Here is a 14,769-nt window from a genome sequence, read left to right as displayed (position 1 = left end):
TTTTTTGAGATGGAGCCTCACTTTGTTGCCCAGGCTAGAATATAGTGGCATGATCTCAGCTGACTGCAACCTTCGCCTCCCAAGTTCAAGCAATTCTGCCTCAGCCTCCTGAGTAGCTAGGATTACAGGCATGAGCCACCGTGTCTGGCTAATTTTTATATTTTCAGTAGGGATGGGGTTTTTCCATGTTGGCCAGGCTGGTCTCAAACTCCTGACCTCAGATGATAAGTTGAGGTCCTCACGTGGCCTCCCAAAGTGCTGGAATTATAGGTGTGAGCCACCACGCCCAGCTACACAAATTAATTTTTGAATGCTGAACTAGCCTTGCATATCTGGGAGAAACCCCACCTGGTCATGGTGCATAATGCTTTTCACACATTATTGAACTCTGTGTGCTAATATTTTGTTGAGGGTTTTTACATGTATGTTCATAAGAGATATTGGTCTGTAGTTTTCTTGTCTCGTAAAGTCTTTGTTTGGTTTTGGTATTCAAAACTTTTGAGGGCTTGCTTCCCTTTCCACATGTCCTGGGTCACCCGTGGGCACATGAGCATCATTCTGCCAGAACAAAGGAAATTCTGTGGGGATCACTTACCCCTTGCTGCCTAGAAGAATCTCACAGTTGTTTGTTCTCTGAGACCTTGCTGTCTGACTACCGATCTATAATGGAAACCATTCTAAGGGCTAAAAGGAATCACACTGCACAAAAGGAGGTTTGCAGAATGTGGCTGTCTAGAAAATGAGCAGAGAGCTCTTAAGAATTCCAGCCTGCTATTTAAATTTCTGTTCTTATCTTGTGTGGTTGACTGATCTTAGACAAAACCTATTAATAATCAGTGTTGAGTCTGCCGTCAACTTACCACAGTTCTTCTGGAAACTTTTAATATATTTGTCCTGTAGAGCTTCTTAGAGAACGAAGTTGTATCTGTTTGTTATGAAGGGTATTAAAATATGCTGTCTTTTTTCTTTTGTTCTTTGATTATCTTGCTCATGTTTGAAAATGGAAAGAGTAGGTAGGGACAGCTGATTTTACACTTACGTGAACATCTCAACACCCATTCTGTGAATCAGAGATATGGAGATTGGAGGGAGCTCTCTGTTGTTTGTTTTTTAGTTCATTGTTGTGAACAATGTTTCTTATCTCCCAACAAAACATGCTTGTAACTTGATCTATCTATTTCCACTCTGTCTTCAGAGACAGATTTTACAAGAACTGGTTGCAAGGCATCAGTTTTTCTGATTTGACAAGCAAGGTTTGTGCCAAAAGCTGAGACCTGTAAGGCTTTGCTAAGATCAGCATGCCTGCTTTTCTCCTTTTGTTTTCGATTGCAAGATGATGTCTCACTGATACCCATTCTTCTGATGGTGCATTAAACCCCCAAACAGTTGACCTTTTCTTTTTAGCTGTAATGCAATCTGGGGGAGGTGGTCATTTCCCTGGCTGAGATGTTTTCTTGTGTTTCCACGTCTGGTCACACCTTAAGAAAATCGTTGGAAAGTAGTGAGTCTTTCCTTTATCTTTACAACACCAGCTTGAAATCAGTGTTCCCCAGTGAAGAGATGCTTTGTTTTGGTGTGCTTTAACCACCAGAACATAAACTCTGCTTTTTGTTTTTTATGATGGACTTTCACTCTTGTTGGCTCAGGCTGGAGAGCAATGGCATAATCTTGGCTTGATGCAACCTCCGCCTCTGGGGTTCAAGCAATTCTCCTGCCTCAGCCTCCCGAGTAGCTGGCATTACAGGCACCCGCCACTACGCCCAGCTAATTTTTTTTGTATTTTTAGTAGAGATGGGGTTTTGCCAGGTTGGCCAGACTGGTCTCAAACTCCTGACCTCAGGTGATCTGGCTGCCTTGGCCTCCCAAAGTGCTGGGATTAAGGGAGTGAGCCACCACATCTGGTCAGCTCTGTACTTATTAAACAATAACTTTCAGTCCCCCTTCCCTACATCTCCTGGTAACCCCATTCTACTTGCTGTCTCTGTGAATTTGACTATTCTAGGTACTTCATATAAGTACACCTTTGTAATATTTGTCCTTTTGTGTCTGGCTTTTTTCATTTAACATAATGTCCTTATGATTCATTCATGTTGTAGCATGTATCTGAGTTTCCTTTCCTTTTTAAGGATGAATAATACTTTACTGTACGGATAGACCACACTTTGTTTATCCATTTGTCTGTTGATGGACATTTGGACAATTTCCATCTTTTGGCTATACTGAGTAATGTTGCTATAAACATGGGTGTAAAAATAACTATTTGAGTTTCTGCTTTCAATTATTTTGGGTCTATACTCCACAGTGGAATTATTGGAAGTGAAATTGCTTCCACTTGTTGGAAATGGAATATGGTGTCCCACTTCATTTTGACATACCTCCCAAGCTTCAGAACTGTATTTACAACAGCTTGCTGGGTGACCACTTGTGAGTTTATGTCTGAAATCTCATATCAACAGGTTTTAAATTGTTCCATGTATCATCCTGCTACCCCTGTCCCAAATCAGATCTTCTTTTTGATTAATGGTAACAGCAATTTTCAAGGCATCCTGGCACAAACTATCAGAATATTTGACTTTCTCCTCCTCCTCCCTTTAGCCCTAACTATTTGGCAAAGCTGTTGAAAACATCTTCACATCTTCTCTTTGCCTCATCTACTTTACTACTCAAAGATGATTAGTAGGTGTTTTGGTATGATTATTTTTCCTTGGCATAAGTGTGAATACTTTTAATCCTTCATGTTTTATGACAATCATACATTCCCACTTTCGTGTAAAAACATTTTGAATTCTTCTTTTTATAACAAATTTCTTGCCGGTCTCCCTTTCCTTTTTGCTAGTGAGTTCCAGCGATATCACTGTTGGAACCTGTTTTCCAGTTCTATGCTGTGATTCCCACAACCCCTCTTTGTTTTGGTTATAGTAAATAATGTGGGTGGTGCTACCAAGACAGAACATCACTCAGGAGTCAAGGGTTGGGGTAGATGCAGGTACTAGGTACTACAGGATGAATATCTTTCTCAGAGTGTAAGGCAGGACAAGACTTCTGTTCCTCTATACTGTGGTGGCCAGGGAGTTGGACTGTGCATTTCATCCCTGTCATAGAAGTCAAAGTGTATTGCTCAAATAATTTAATATTGTTGTGGTTTTAGTAAGTTTTTGTCTTGTAGATATGTTAAAAAGAAGACAGTAACACTGGGTTGGCTAATTTCTTACTTTTTCTTTCCTATACATGAGCTTCCTAGGAAGCAGAACACTTGGTGGTCAGACAGTTGCAGAGAATCCTTACGTTATTGCAATCTGGAAAGTAAATACCATTCTTGAGTGAAGAGTTTGACCTTTGGAGAATCTGGGCTTTCCATGTATGAAGGCTGTTAGAATGCATGAGAGTTCAGCTTCTGGAATGAAGGAGACCTTGGTTCAAAACCCATTTGCCACTTGCTTGCTGTGTGGCTTAGATCAGGCTTTTAAACTTCTATTATAATTTTGCATCTGTATAATAGGATTAATATAATTCCTTCCTCATAAAGTTGCTAGGGGGTTAAATGAAGCAATCAATGTATAACACAATTCCTGGCATGTGATGTTTAGTACCTAGAAAGTTCAGTTTCCTTGGTAGAGAGAATATTTGGCCAGACAAGCTTATGGAATTGCCCCCAGATAGGAAGTGAACACAAATGTGAAATGAACAAGCCAGAGCAGGGAGGGCCCTTGGAAGCACTTACTCAGGCCTGGATAGTTGCTGGTTTATATAACAGTGCTTTGAAAATTCATGTGCAGTTTATTTTTCTTTTTTTTTGGGGGGGGGGCGGAGATTCTTATTCTTTTCCCAAATGTTACAGCTCAAAACTATGTTTTCTGTACCTTAACACCTAAAGGATAATATGGTCTTTCACTGATAAAACTAAAATGTCATAGGTTTCCCTTTGGCCAAATACGTATAGAAATTTGTGATTTCACATCAGATTCAAAGCTGTATTTTACACTGTGTGAATATATGCGGATGCTTAGAAGTAGAAAGAAATTCAGATTTTGACATCTTATTTGTCAACATAAACTATGGTTCCTGGATGCTTCAAAATATAATAAACCATGGTTAATCTTATGCAAATATTCAATGAGTGCCTTTAATAAGGAGACTATAAAGGTAGCCAAGCTTTATATGTGTTAGCTAAATTTATGGGTAAATCAGGTATAAAAAATAGGACTTTGAAAATAAAATACTATTTTGTTGGACTCCTCTAATGAGGCTTTTTGACAGGATTAGCTAAAATTGGCTCTTATTTGATGTGTGAGTACTTAAACATTGGAGAGTTCATTTTTCTTTTGGAATTCATTTTCATTTCTGAGCCTTAAAATATGAACAATTAGCTAAATGCTCATATATGTTGATAAGAAATGTAAAATATTTATTTCTTAAGGGGACAACACTTTTTCCCAGTTTATATAACTCCACTTTTAGCCTAGTCTAAAAGCGTCTCCTTGACTTTCATTTTTTCTCAGAGTGCTGTGTATCTCTTCAGGGAGTGTATTTATTAAAAAAATTATAAAGCCAGAATAGATGTGATATATTTTGAAGTTTTTTAGTCACAAATTAAATCCCTAGATGTGTTGTAAGTTGTGGAACATTTTGAAATGTATCAATTTGAGATGGAAATACTGGGAAAGAACCATTCAAATATGACTTCTGACTCCATAGTTAGGAAGTAATGAAAAAGGAAAAATAACTATACCACATACTTATGTTATAGAATTGCATTATTGGGACAAATTGATTTTCAAATTTGTAGGCTATGATGAAAGCAAATATTTTTAGTATCTTAATATTCAACATTTAAGCCAGGAGAAGAGTACTCTGAACTTTAGTTTCTCATAAAATGGGTCAGTTACAGGACAGTTTATGCAGTTTACATGTAAGAAACCCTTTGATCAAGATATGCCTTTTCTTCAGCCTTGTTAATAATTCATTTATAAGAACTTTTATTTCTAGGGAAATAATACCGTTGATCCATTTTATTTAAAGCTAAAGTGTTTTCTGGTGATGGTGGTGAATAGGGAGATGAATCAAGGAAACTGCTAAATCTTGTAGAGTTTAGTAAAATCACAGAATAGAAATTTTAAAAAGTTAAAACATACTATGAAAACAAATCATTATTAGTAAAATGAACCATATTAAAATGTCTACATAACTAGCAGGCATGGGGGGAATAGCATTTTAACTCAGAAAAACATTTCTATAAAGAACAAGTTTTGGAATGATTAGAATATATTGACTTTTCTTTGAGGAAATCATGAAATACACCCATACTAGGAAAACAGCAAGGCCTCAAAATAGAAAGAGTAGTGAGGATAATTCATGGGTAATGCATGACTTCATGGATCCCTTCCAGGCCCTGTTCATCTATGACCATCTGCTTTAAGTTCATGTCTGGCCCCACCTAGTGCTAAAGAGCAGACTGCCTCTGCTTAGAACCAAGCCTTGTTCTTGTGGATTTAAGTTTGGGGCCCTGAGGTATACCTCATCATATTGTTCAGGGTCCTCACCTTTCCACTCATTACTTCCTGTATAGAACCCCGATCATCCCCCTCAAGAGGCCTGTGCTCCACAGATGAAGTTGGGGGTGAAGGGAGCTTTAGCATCTCGGTTTATTCAGATATTAGACATTTGTTGAGCTCTGCTATGTGTGTGAGAATGTGCTGGGCTCAGAATAAACAGCAATAAATGAGACAGAAATGGTCCACCCCTTGCCAGGCCTAAGCCGATCTGGGTATTGAGACAAGCAGTTAAAGCCCAACATAGTAAGTGCTATGATAAGACACAAACTAAGCATGGCTGGAAGGGCAGCCAAGATGGTACAGAGGAATTGATGTCTTGACTGGCACACTTGAAAGATGAGTAGGAGTCAGTCGGACCAAGAGAAGGAAAAGTGTGTTTCCACCAGGAAGAAGAGTATGTGCAAAGTCCTGGGGGTGATAAGCATGGCGTGTGTCAACAGAAAGACATGGCTGGAACTTGGGTGTGAATTAGAGTGGGGAGAGAAGGCAAGGAAGAGTGTTAAGAGCTTTGCAAACTGTGCGAAGGCATTGCATTTAGATTTCACTTTTAGAGCTTGGAGGAGACTCAGGATATTGAAGCAGGATATTGACATGATGGCATATGATTTTAGAAAAATTACTGTGATGACATGGTGGGGAATGATTGGCAGGGGAAGGCTGGAGGCAGAGGGTCATGTGGTGGGCTGTAATGATCTGGCTGTAATGATCTGGGCTAGAGAAGGTAGAGACTATGGTAGTGCTCAAGGCAGAAATGGTTTTGCTTTAAAAAATAATGAGAAAATATTTGTTTTGATCTGCGTGGCTGTGTCAGGGATGGGGAGGGAGGATTGAATGAGGAAGAAGCTCAAATCCATGATCGAGCCCATGTTTCAGGCTTCAGGTGCAGACATTTCTTGGTTCAGCTGGTAAGTGAATAGGAACACACTGGTGAGGAAAGAAGATAGTCGTCAGAACTATCTGGGGCACATCCATCTTGACGAGTGTGAGAGAGTCAAGTCTTGATGGATGGGGGCAGGTGGACATACAGGTCAGAAGCTCAGGAAGGAGATTTGGTCTGAGGTGACCGCCAGAAAATACTGAGGGAACAGAGGGACAAAAAGAGAGACCTGCAATATCATATTGGCTTTCTCTAAGGTGACTGCTTGGCTTGTCTTTATATTCCTTTTGAATCTCTGCATAGGTATGGGTATTTGTTTATTTATTTATTTAGAGATGGAGTCTTGCTGTGTCACCCAGGCTGGAGTGCAATGGGGCAATCTTGGCTCACTACCACCTCTGCCTCTTGGGTTCAAGAGATTCTCCTGCCTCAGCTTCCTGAGTAGCTAGGATTACAGGAGCTTGCCACCACGCCCAGCTAATGTTTGTGTTTTTAGTAGAGACAGGGTTTCACCATGTTGGTCAGGTTGGTCTCAAACTCCTGACCTTGTGATTCACCTGTCTTGGCCTCCCAAAGTGCTGGGATTACAGGCATGAGCCACTGCGCCTGGCCCCGTCATTATTTATTTTCATAACTAACAAATGTAGACTTTCTGTGTAATGACAACAAAGCCAAACCAGCTTCTATCAATGGAGGGAAAATAAGAAGAGAAGGAAAATGAAGAAAACGGAAGCTTGGAAAAAAGCTGAATGTAGGTCGTTCTGTTGCTGCAGGAGCTGGGGTGGGCCTGGCAATTCCTACTCGCAGGCGTCTTCTCTCCCCACTTCCTTCTTTCTGGTTCCATCCCATTCACCTTCTGTCCCCTCCACTTCCTATCGGCCAAGCCCTAGATTCCTCCAGAGGCTTTTTATTTTTATTTTTTTGGCGGGCAAGAAAATAGTGCTGATTATTTTTCCAAACCTTCACCTGAATGTCACATTGTGGCTTTGGCCCTTTGGGCTGGGTTCATCCCAGCCCGCACAGAAGGACTTTTGGGGCCAATCTGATCACATACATACAGTACTGTCTCTTCAGTTAAGAAAACCCACACTGCTATGTTTCACGAAGACAACTGGTGTGAGTTGTTTTTTTAGAAAATCAACTCTACTTCAATAAGATTTTCTCATGCGTTATTTTGATAAAACCAAATAATAAAATTTAAAAAGAACTTCTTCTTAATGCAACTTAGATCAATTGCTTTAATAACACAGATTGACCAAGTTATACTTGTTAAGGAAAAAAAAAACCTACTTTGCTGTTTTTCTTCTTCTGATGTGAGCTGAAGACTTACAAATAGTTGTTAATGGTGCTTGGTTAAGAATAATTTGTTTTCATTGCATATATCAAATATGTATTTATTAAATTTTTCTTTTTGCCAGTTTATCAATTCTAGCTTTGTCACAAAAGGTTTGCAGTATGTACATGATTCTGATGTATGTTAATTTCCATTTTTGTTGAGATGAATTCCCTTGTGAATTCCATTCTGATACACATCTACAGTGGATGGCCAATCCAAACATGAGTCTCAGCCAACTGGCCTCTGACCCAATTCAGTTCTCCCATCTTCTTCTGGCTTACAAAGTAACTGGCTCTGGAGAGAAAGTGAGGCAAAGTAATATTTGGTTTGAATGGTTATTGACTATTTTCTTCCGAAACTTAATGTATACTAATTTATTTATTTATTTTTTATGTATTTATTTTTTTAGAGATAGAGTCTTGTTCTGTTGTCCAGGTTGGAGTGCAGTGGTGTGATCATAGCTCACTGCAGCCTTGACCTCCTGGGCTCATAGTGATTCTTCTGTCTCCTGAGTAGCTAGGACTACAGGCATGTGCCATCATGCCAGGCTAATATATATATACATATTTTGTAGAGACAAGATATTGTTATGTTGCCCCAGCTTGTCTCAAACTCCTGATCTCCAGCTATCCTCCTACCTTACTTAGCTTCCCAAAGTGCTGGGTTTATAGGCACGAGCTGCCACACCTGGCCATATAATCATTTTTTTTAAGCTAAAACATATCAGCATATACTACATAAATATCACAGGAGACTAAACACTGAAAGTTTCTTTAAGGTATCAGAAGAATATACTTTTTGCTTGCAGTTAGCATCTGCACAGATAAGTTTTGTTTCTGGTTCTATTACTTTCTCAGTTTGACCCTATTAATAAGGACAATTATAAAAATAATAACTATGTCTGGATATCTGAGTCAGTGTGTGGTCTTTTACTGAAGTTACAGGTTCATAACTCTGCTGACTAGTTTTCTTGTTTCTGTTATGCAATAGAAGAGTGCAAACATTAATTTGATCTGAAGCCCATTTGTACAGTGACTTTTATAATGTATATTTAAAGATGGAAAACCAAGTTTTATGAGACTAGCCTTTCTTGTCAAGTCCTCACTCCACCCTATTCTAATTGGGCCTGACCCTTCAGTTGAATAAACAACAAAGAGTTCTGTAGTTAAAACATTTCACTACATGTTGCATCTTGCCCTTAGTAAACGAAAAAAATAGAGACTTAAGCAGAGAATCTGAATTAAAGTGTGGAATATATATTCAATTTTGGAGTGGGAGAATGAGAAACATGTTTTACAATAATATATATAATTTCCTTAGTCTAAATTCAGGACATTTCTCCAAGACATGTAAAAATTTAGATTTATGCAAACAGACTTTATAAAAACATGCCAATATGTATTAATTTGTGAATTTTAATATTCTGCTTCCTATAAACCAGATTCCTTTTGAGGGATAAAGGGATGGAGGTGACTTCTAAATCTTAGAGCAGAAGCTTCCTGTGGGCAGCTGGACATATGTACCAGGAGCTCTGAGGAGACAGTTAGATTGGGAGCATACATTCTGAGTGATCTGCATTTGGTGAAGATGGAAGCCATGGGCGTCCATTAGGTTCTCTTGTGGGAGAATGTGGAGTAGTAAGAGAAGATGAAGACCTAAGACTGAGCCCTGAGCTGCTCTGGCTTAATGGTGGATGGAGGAAATTGAATCTGCAAACAATACTGGCAGGCTACAGCCTGAGAGGCAGAAGGGACTGGGGTGTTTGGGATTATGGATGCCAAGGGAAAAGCCTATTTCAAGGGGGAAGGGAAGAATCAACATCGTAGGCTGCTTCAGATAGGTTATGTAGGATGTGGACCAAAAAATATCTAAAATTTGGCAACGGTAGTCATTGGTGATCCTAGGAAGCTGCTTTTTTTGGGGCAACTAAGGTGGAAAACATTGGTGTGGGTTGAGCCATGCAGGAGAGGTAAAGAAAAGGAGATTTCATGTGCAGACATTTCTGAGTTCAGCTGGGAAGGAGGGATAAGATAGAAGATCGAAGTTAGAGAGTGTGGGGGGTAAGGGAGACTATTTTATGGGACAGTGTTGATTGTGATCAAAGCCAATGAGTAAGGAGCATTTGAGGGAGAGAGAATCAACAAGAGAAAAAAGAAAGAGGGTTATTCATAAAATAAGAGTAACAACAACTAACATCTTTTGAGTGTTTTCCGTACTCAGGGAACTATGGTATAAACTCTTGACCTATATTCTCACATTTAATTCTTAGAATAACTGTATGTGATGGGTTCCATTATTTTCTAGGTTAGAGAGGAGGAAAGTGAGACCTAGAAATGTTAGGTAGCTTGCTCAGAGTGCTCCAGCCAGTCAGTGAGGGATGAACTTACGAACTAAAGGACTGAACTTTGTCACCACCCAGCCCACCAAGCTGGCTTGAATTTAGATATCCTGTGATGCATTTGAGTACCTACTTAGTTAAATTATATTTTAAGAAGGGCTACTTTGAAACTCTCTCTCTGAAAATTCTATTTTTAACAGGTCTACCCTGACAACGATTTTGGCAAGCAGCCTTGGTAAAACAAAACAAATCAAAAAGCAAAAAGCCTTATCTGCTGAGAAAACATAACCATATAAAATATCATGCTACAAAATACAGGCTGGATGAACTGAAGGCAACTTGCCCAGTGGACTCCTGATGCAATTGTCTGCTATAGAAGTTGAGTCCACGAGAGGTTTTGTTTGCACTTCAAGAAGGACAGAAAAAGGCAGGCAGGCTGAGTAGCAACATAGTAAGGCTGAGGAAGTGATAGGAAAATATCCTGTAAAAGATTTCACTGTAGATTCTGATTGGCTGTTTCCTGAAATAATATTAATTCTGTCCTCTTGCTTTTAATAGGACATAACGACTACATGTGTCCAGCTACCAACCAGTGCACCATTGATAAAAACCGGAGGAAGAGCTGCCAGGCCTGCCGGCTCCGAAAATGCTACGAAGTGGGAATGATGAAAGGTGGTAGGTACATCTCTCCCAGGGGCCCTTGGGGACTGCCCTGGCCACCACCAGGTGCTGGCTCTTCCCATCCAAATAACACCATAGGAATTTTGCGTTTTTTCTTTTAATTGATTTTTTTCTATTCTTATTTTTCTTTGCAACAAAAGTATTTTCATACTCCACTTTATTTTAAAATGGTGAAAGTAACTGGCACTGGAAATTCTAACATGCCATTTTGTGTTTTAGATTTTCAATGTAAATAATTATACTTTAAATCAACATGTGTGGGAGGCAGTGTTGGAAGAAAAGGAAGAGTGCTTAGTGAATTATTCTAGAAAAATTTTTCAGTTACTGTTTATATTGCAAGTGCTAGAAAATGATATCTGAGGATAAACTTTCCCTAAATTGAGACTTGTACATGTGAAAGCTAAGTAGCTAATTTATAGCCTTTCAATCTCTTATCATTCCTTAAGGAATGTGAATTTCAATCAAAAGACACCTTTCTCTTTAGAACTTGAGTCAACCAGCCACTTTCTTAACCTCAGTGTCTAGCATGGTGCTGGCATTGTTGACTACTGAGCACTACACTAATAAGTGCCAAATCACTCAGGATTTGGTCCTGTGGGCTTGTGTCTTTGTGGCCTTTGTGGCTCTGTGTGTGTGTGTGTGTGTGTGTGTGTGTGTGTGTGTATGTGTGTGTGTGGTTTTCTGTCTTCTCATGTATCCCATCTTCCAGTTTTCTCATACAGGAATCTGGAAACTGACTCCCAGTTCTGGGAATATTAGGAGCCCCATCAGTGTGGCTGCCTAATTGAGCTCGTTGTATTCTTGTGAGTCTCATCTTGAGGAACATTGCTTCTAGTCTTGGATAGCCTTCAGTGTAGTGGAAGAGAACAAGTAGAAAATGTGTAATTAAAGTCATGAGGCCAAAACGAGCAGATGACCTGAGGTTAGGAGTTCGAGACCAGACTGGCCAACATGGTGAAACCCTGTCTATACTAAAAATACAAAAATTAGCTGGGTGTGGTGGCAAGTGCCAGTAGGACCAGCTACTTGGGATGCAAAGGCAGGAGAATCATTTGAACCCGGGAGGCAGAAGTTGCAGTGAACCAAGATTGTACCACTGCACTCCAGCCTGGGTGATAGAGCGAGACTCTGTCTCTAAATAAATAAATAAATAAAGTCATGGATTCATGTAGTGTTTCAGAAAAATACGAGCAGAGGGAAGGGCTGATGACAGTGCTACCTGCTGATTGTAATAGAGAAAAGCCCATTTCTTTTCTAAAGGAGGTGAATCTTGGGGTGATTCAAGGAAAACAAAATTTCAGTGAAAAGGAATAGTGATTTTGCAGATAGAGGGCAGTTAACCTTTAACTCATTCTTACATGGATGCAGGAGGAAGGAGAGGAAAGACCAAGAATGGAAATTATGATAAAGACAGGCTTGATTGTTAACAAGTTTACAGTGAAAGATTTCTTAGTCCCGGGGTCATAAATAAGCCGGACAGGTTGAGGTTTGGAATGCAGCCTTTGGAATAAATTCTCCTGGTGAAGAGATGCAATATTGAATTTACACATTGTGTGAACTGTGACTATGACTATACATCTTGAACATCTGAAAAAGCAGCTTTAATTCAAAGGGTAATTAATTCCAAGAATTTAGCAGCTACATTCAGAAAATGACACTTGAGTCGTAGATGGATTAAATATTTAAGGAATTCATCTTTCTTTGTACTGTTGGAGAATTAGTCAGGCTTAATTAAACTCACAAAATGCTTCTTAAGGTAACTTGATAAGTGACAGGAATATAACAGCTGCATGAGAAAAGCTTAATTTGAAACAGTGGAGTCAGGGTTAAATATTCTTCTTTGGTGATTATAGGTAGGCTAAGTGCAGGCTCTTACATACATTCCCCTTGAAAGCTGAAATAATCAAGTTGTGAACATGTTCAAAACATTTTTTAAAATGTGAGGGTACCCATGCATTGACCCCACTTCATAAAACCAATTCTGTTTTTATTGTAATGAATATCCAGATACAGTCTGGCTGCATGAATATAAATTATGCATTCTCATTTTTAATCTAACAAAAATTCTAATATGCAAAGACATAATAAAAGTCTCTCCACTGTTCTCACCTAGGAATCTAGATAATTCGACTGCACATAGCAGACCATGTATGCCTGCATACAGTTGGTTGTATCCCGATGACTGTAAAATATATATCTGTGTTAGTTTTCTAGGGCTGCCATAATGAAATACCACAGGCTAGGTGCCTTAAACAACATAAATTAATTTTCTCCCATTTCTGGAAGCTGGACGTCCAAGATCAAAGTGCTGGAAAATTTGGTTTCTAGTGAGGCCTCTCTTCTTCTTCTTTTTTTTTTTTTTTGAGAGACAAAGTCTTGCTCTGTTGGCCAGGCTGGAGTGCAGTGGTGCAATCTCGGCTCACTGAAACCTCCGCCTCCCAGGTTCAAGCGATTCTCTTGCCTCAGCTTCCCAAGTAGCTGGGACTACAGGTACATGCCACCACACCCAGCTAATTTTTGTATTTTTCTGTAGAGATGAAGTTTCACTATATGTTGGCCAGGCTGGTCTTGAACTCCTGACCCCAGGTGATTTGCTCACACTTGGCTTCCCAAAGTGTTGGGATTATAGGCATAAGCCCCACACCTGGCCTGTGAGGCCTCTCTTTTAAGCTTGTAGCCAGCCGTCTTCCCCCATGCCCTCACATGGCCTTTCCTCTGTGTCCAAGTACTCCTGGTGTCTCTTCCTCTTCTCATAAGCCCTGTTGGATTAGGGGTCCACCCTTATGACCTCATTTAACCTTAATTACCTCCAAAAAGGCCCTATTTCCAAATATAGTCATACTGGGGCTTAGGGCTTCAACATAAGAGTTTTGTGGGGACACAGTTTACAACAGGCTGCCCTCCCAAAATACCATAGACTGGGTGCCTTAAGTAACAGAGGTCAATTGCCTCACAATTCTGGAAGCTGAAGTCTGAGACCAAGGTGTTGACAGGTTTGATTTTTTCTGAGGACTCTCTCCTTGGCTGGTGGACAGCCGCCTTCTCACTGTGTCCCCACACGGCCTTTCCTCCATGCGTCTGCATCTTCTTCCTTTTTTATGAAGACACCAGTCATACCGGATTAGGGCCCCATACTTAGGACCTCATTAAATCTTAATTACCTCGCTTAAGGTCCAATTTTCAAATACAGTCACATTCTGAGGCCCAAGGGATAGGGTTTCAACATGAGTTTTAAGGGTGCACAATTCAGTATGTAGCAATATCCCATAGGGATTACTCAGCAATTGCTTAATATTTATCTATGTATAATGAAAACATGTATCTTTCTGGCAGTTTTTATATGTGAATAAGTTTTAAGTGAAACTCTAAATTCATAAAATTATAGCCCATGAGAATGTCTCATTTTAATGATATGTATAAAGTGCTTGCCATAAAGCAATATAATTTATTATATTTTCTACAACATGGGATACCACACATGGCCACAGGATACTTTCTATAACAACTCCTTGAAAAATCCCATTGAATAAAGACTTAATTTACAATTGGAAGTACAATGATAACTAACCATAAAATGCGCAGTCACATGGTAAAGACCAGCTGTGGCTGAATAAATCTTTACAACATGTTTTCAACCATTAGGGTTCACAACAATCCACTTTCTTAACCAAACTGGTTACCAATTAGGGTGTTGAAACTCTACCTATGAAATAAAAAGTTTAGTTTCAGTTAAAAGAGAACCACAGACCTACTCCCTACTTTTATAGCAAGGCTGAGAAAATTTACTGAAGATCTATTCCAAATACCCAAAAGAGTGCATGATTTATCTACATTAAGTAACAATTTTAATCTGTTGTAATACTGCCGCTGAAAATCCCAGCATCGTTACTGGATTTGGTTCTGAACCATGGTAGCTCAATAAGATACAGGATTTAAATTGTGCTTTTGGGAATATGCTTTTCTGTCCTAGTACATGTGCTGGTCT

At 39.4% G+C, this 14,769-nt stretch overlaps 1 protein-coding gene across 2 annotated transcripts in view; it reads left to right on the top strand.

The window, feature by feature from the left end:
• The window catches only part of ESR1 (estrogen receptor 1), a 383,841-nt gene that overhangs the window by 170,122 nt on the left and 198,950 nt on the right, over nt 1-14,769 (top strand). For both annotated transcript variants that reach the window (XM_037742173.1, XM_017537594.2), the window contains one exon: nt 10,662-10,778. In XM_037742173.1, the coding sequence (XP_037598101.1) occupies nt 10,662-10,778 (117 nt within the window). The remainder of the gene's footprint in view (nt 1-10,661; nt 10,779-14,769) is intronic.

The sequence above is a fragment of the Cebus imitator genome, unplaced genomic scaffold (assembly GCF_001604975.1).
Source record: "Cebus imitator isolate Cc_AM_T3 unplaced genomic scaffold, Cebus_imitator-1.0 Scaffold6, whole genome shotgun sequence".
In the NCBI taxonomy this organism is placed as follows: Eukaryota; Metazoa; Chordata; class Mammalia; order Primates; family Cebidae; genus Cebus; species Cebus imitator.
The sequence above is the reverse complement of the archived record's forward strand: the minus strand, read 5'-3'. Positions and strand labels throughout refer to the sequence as shown.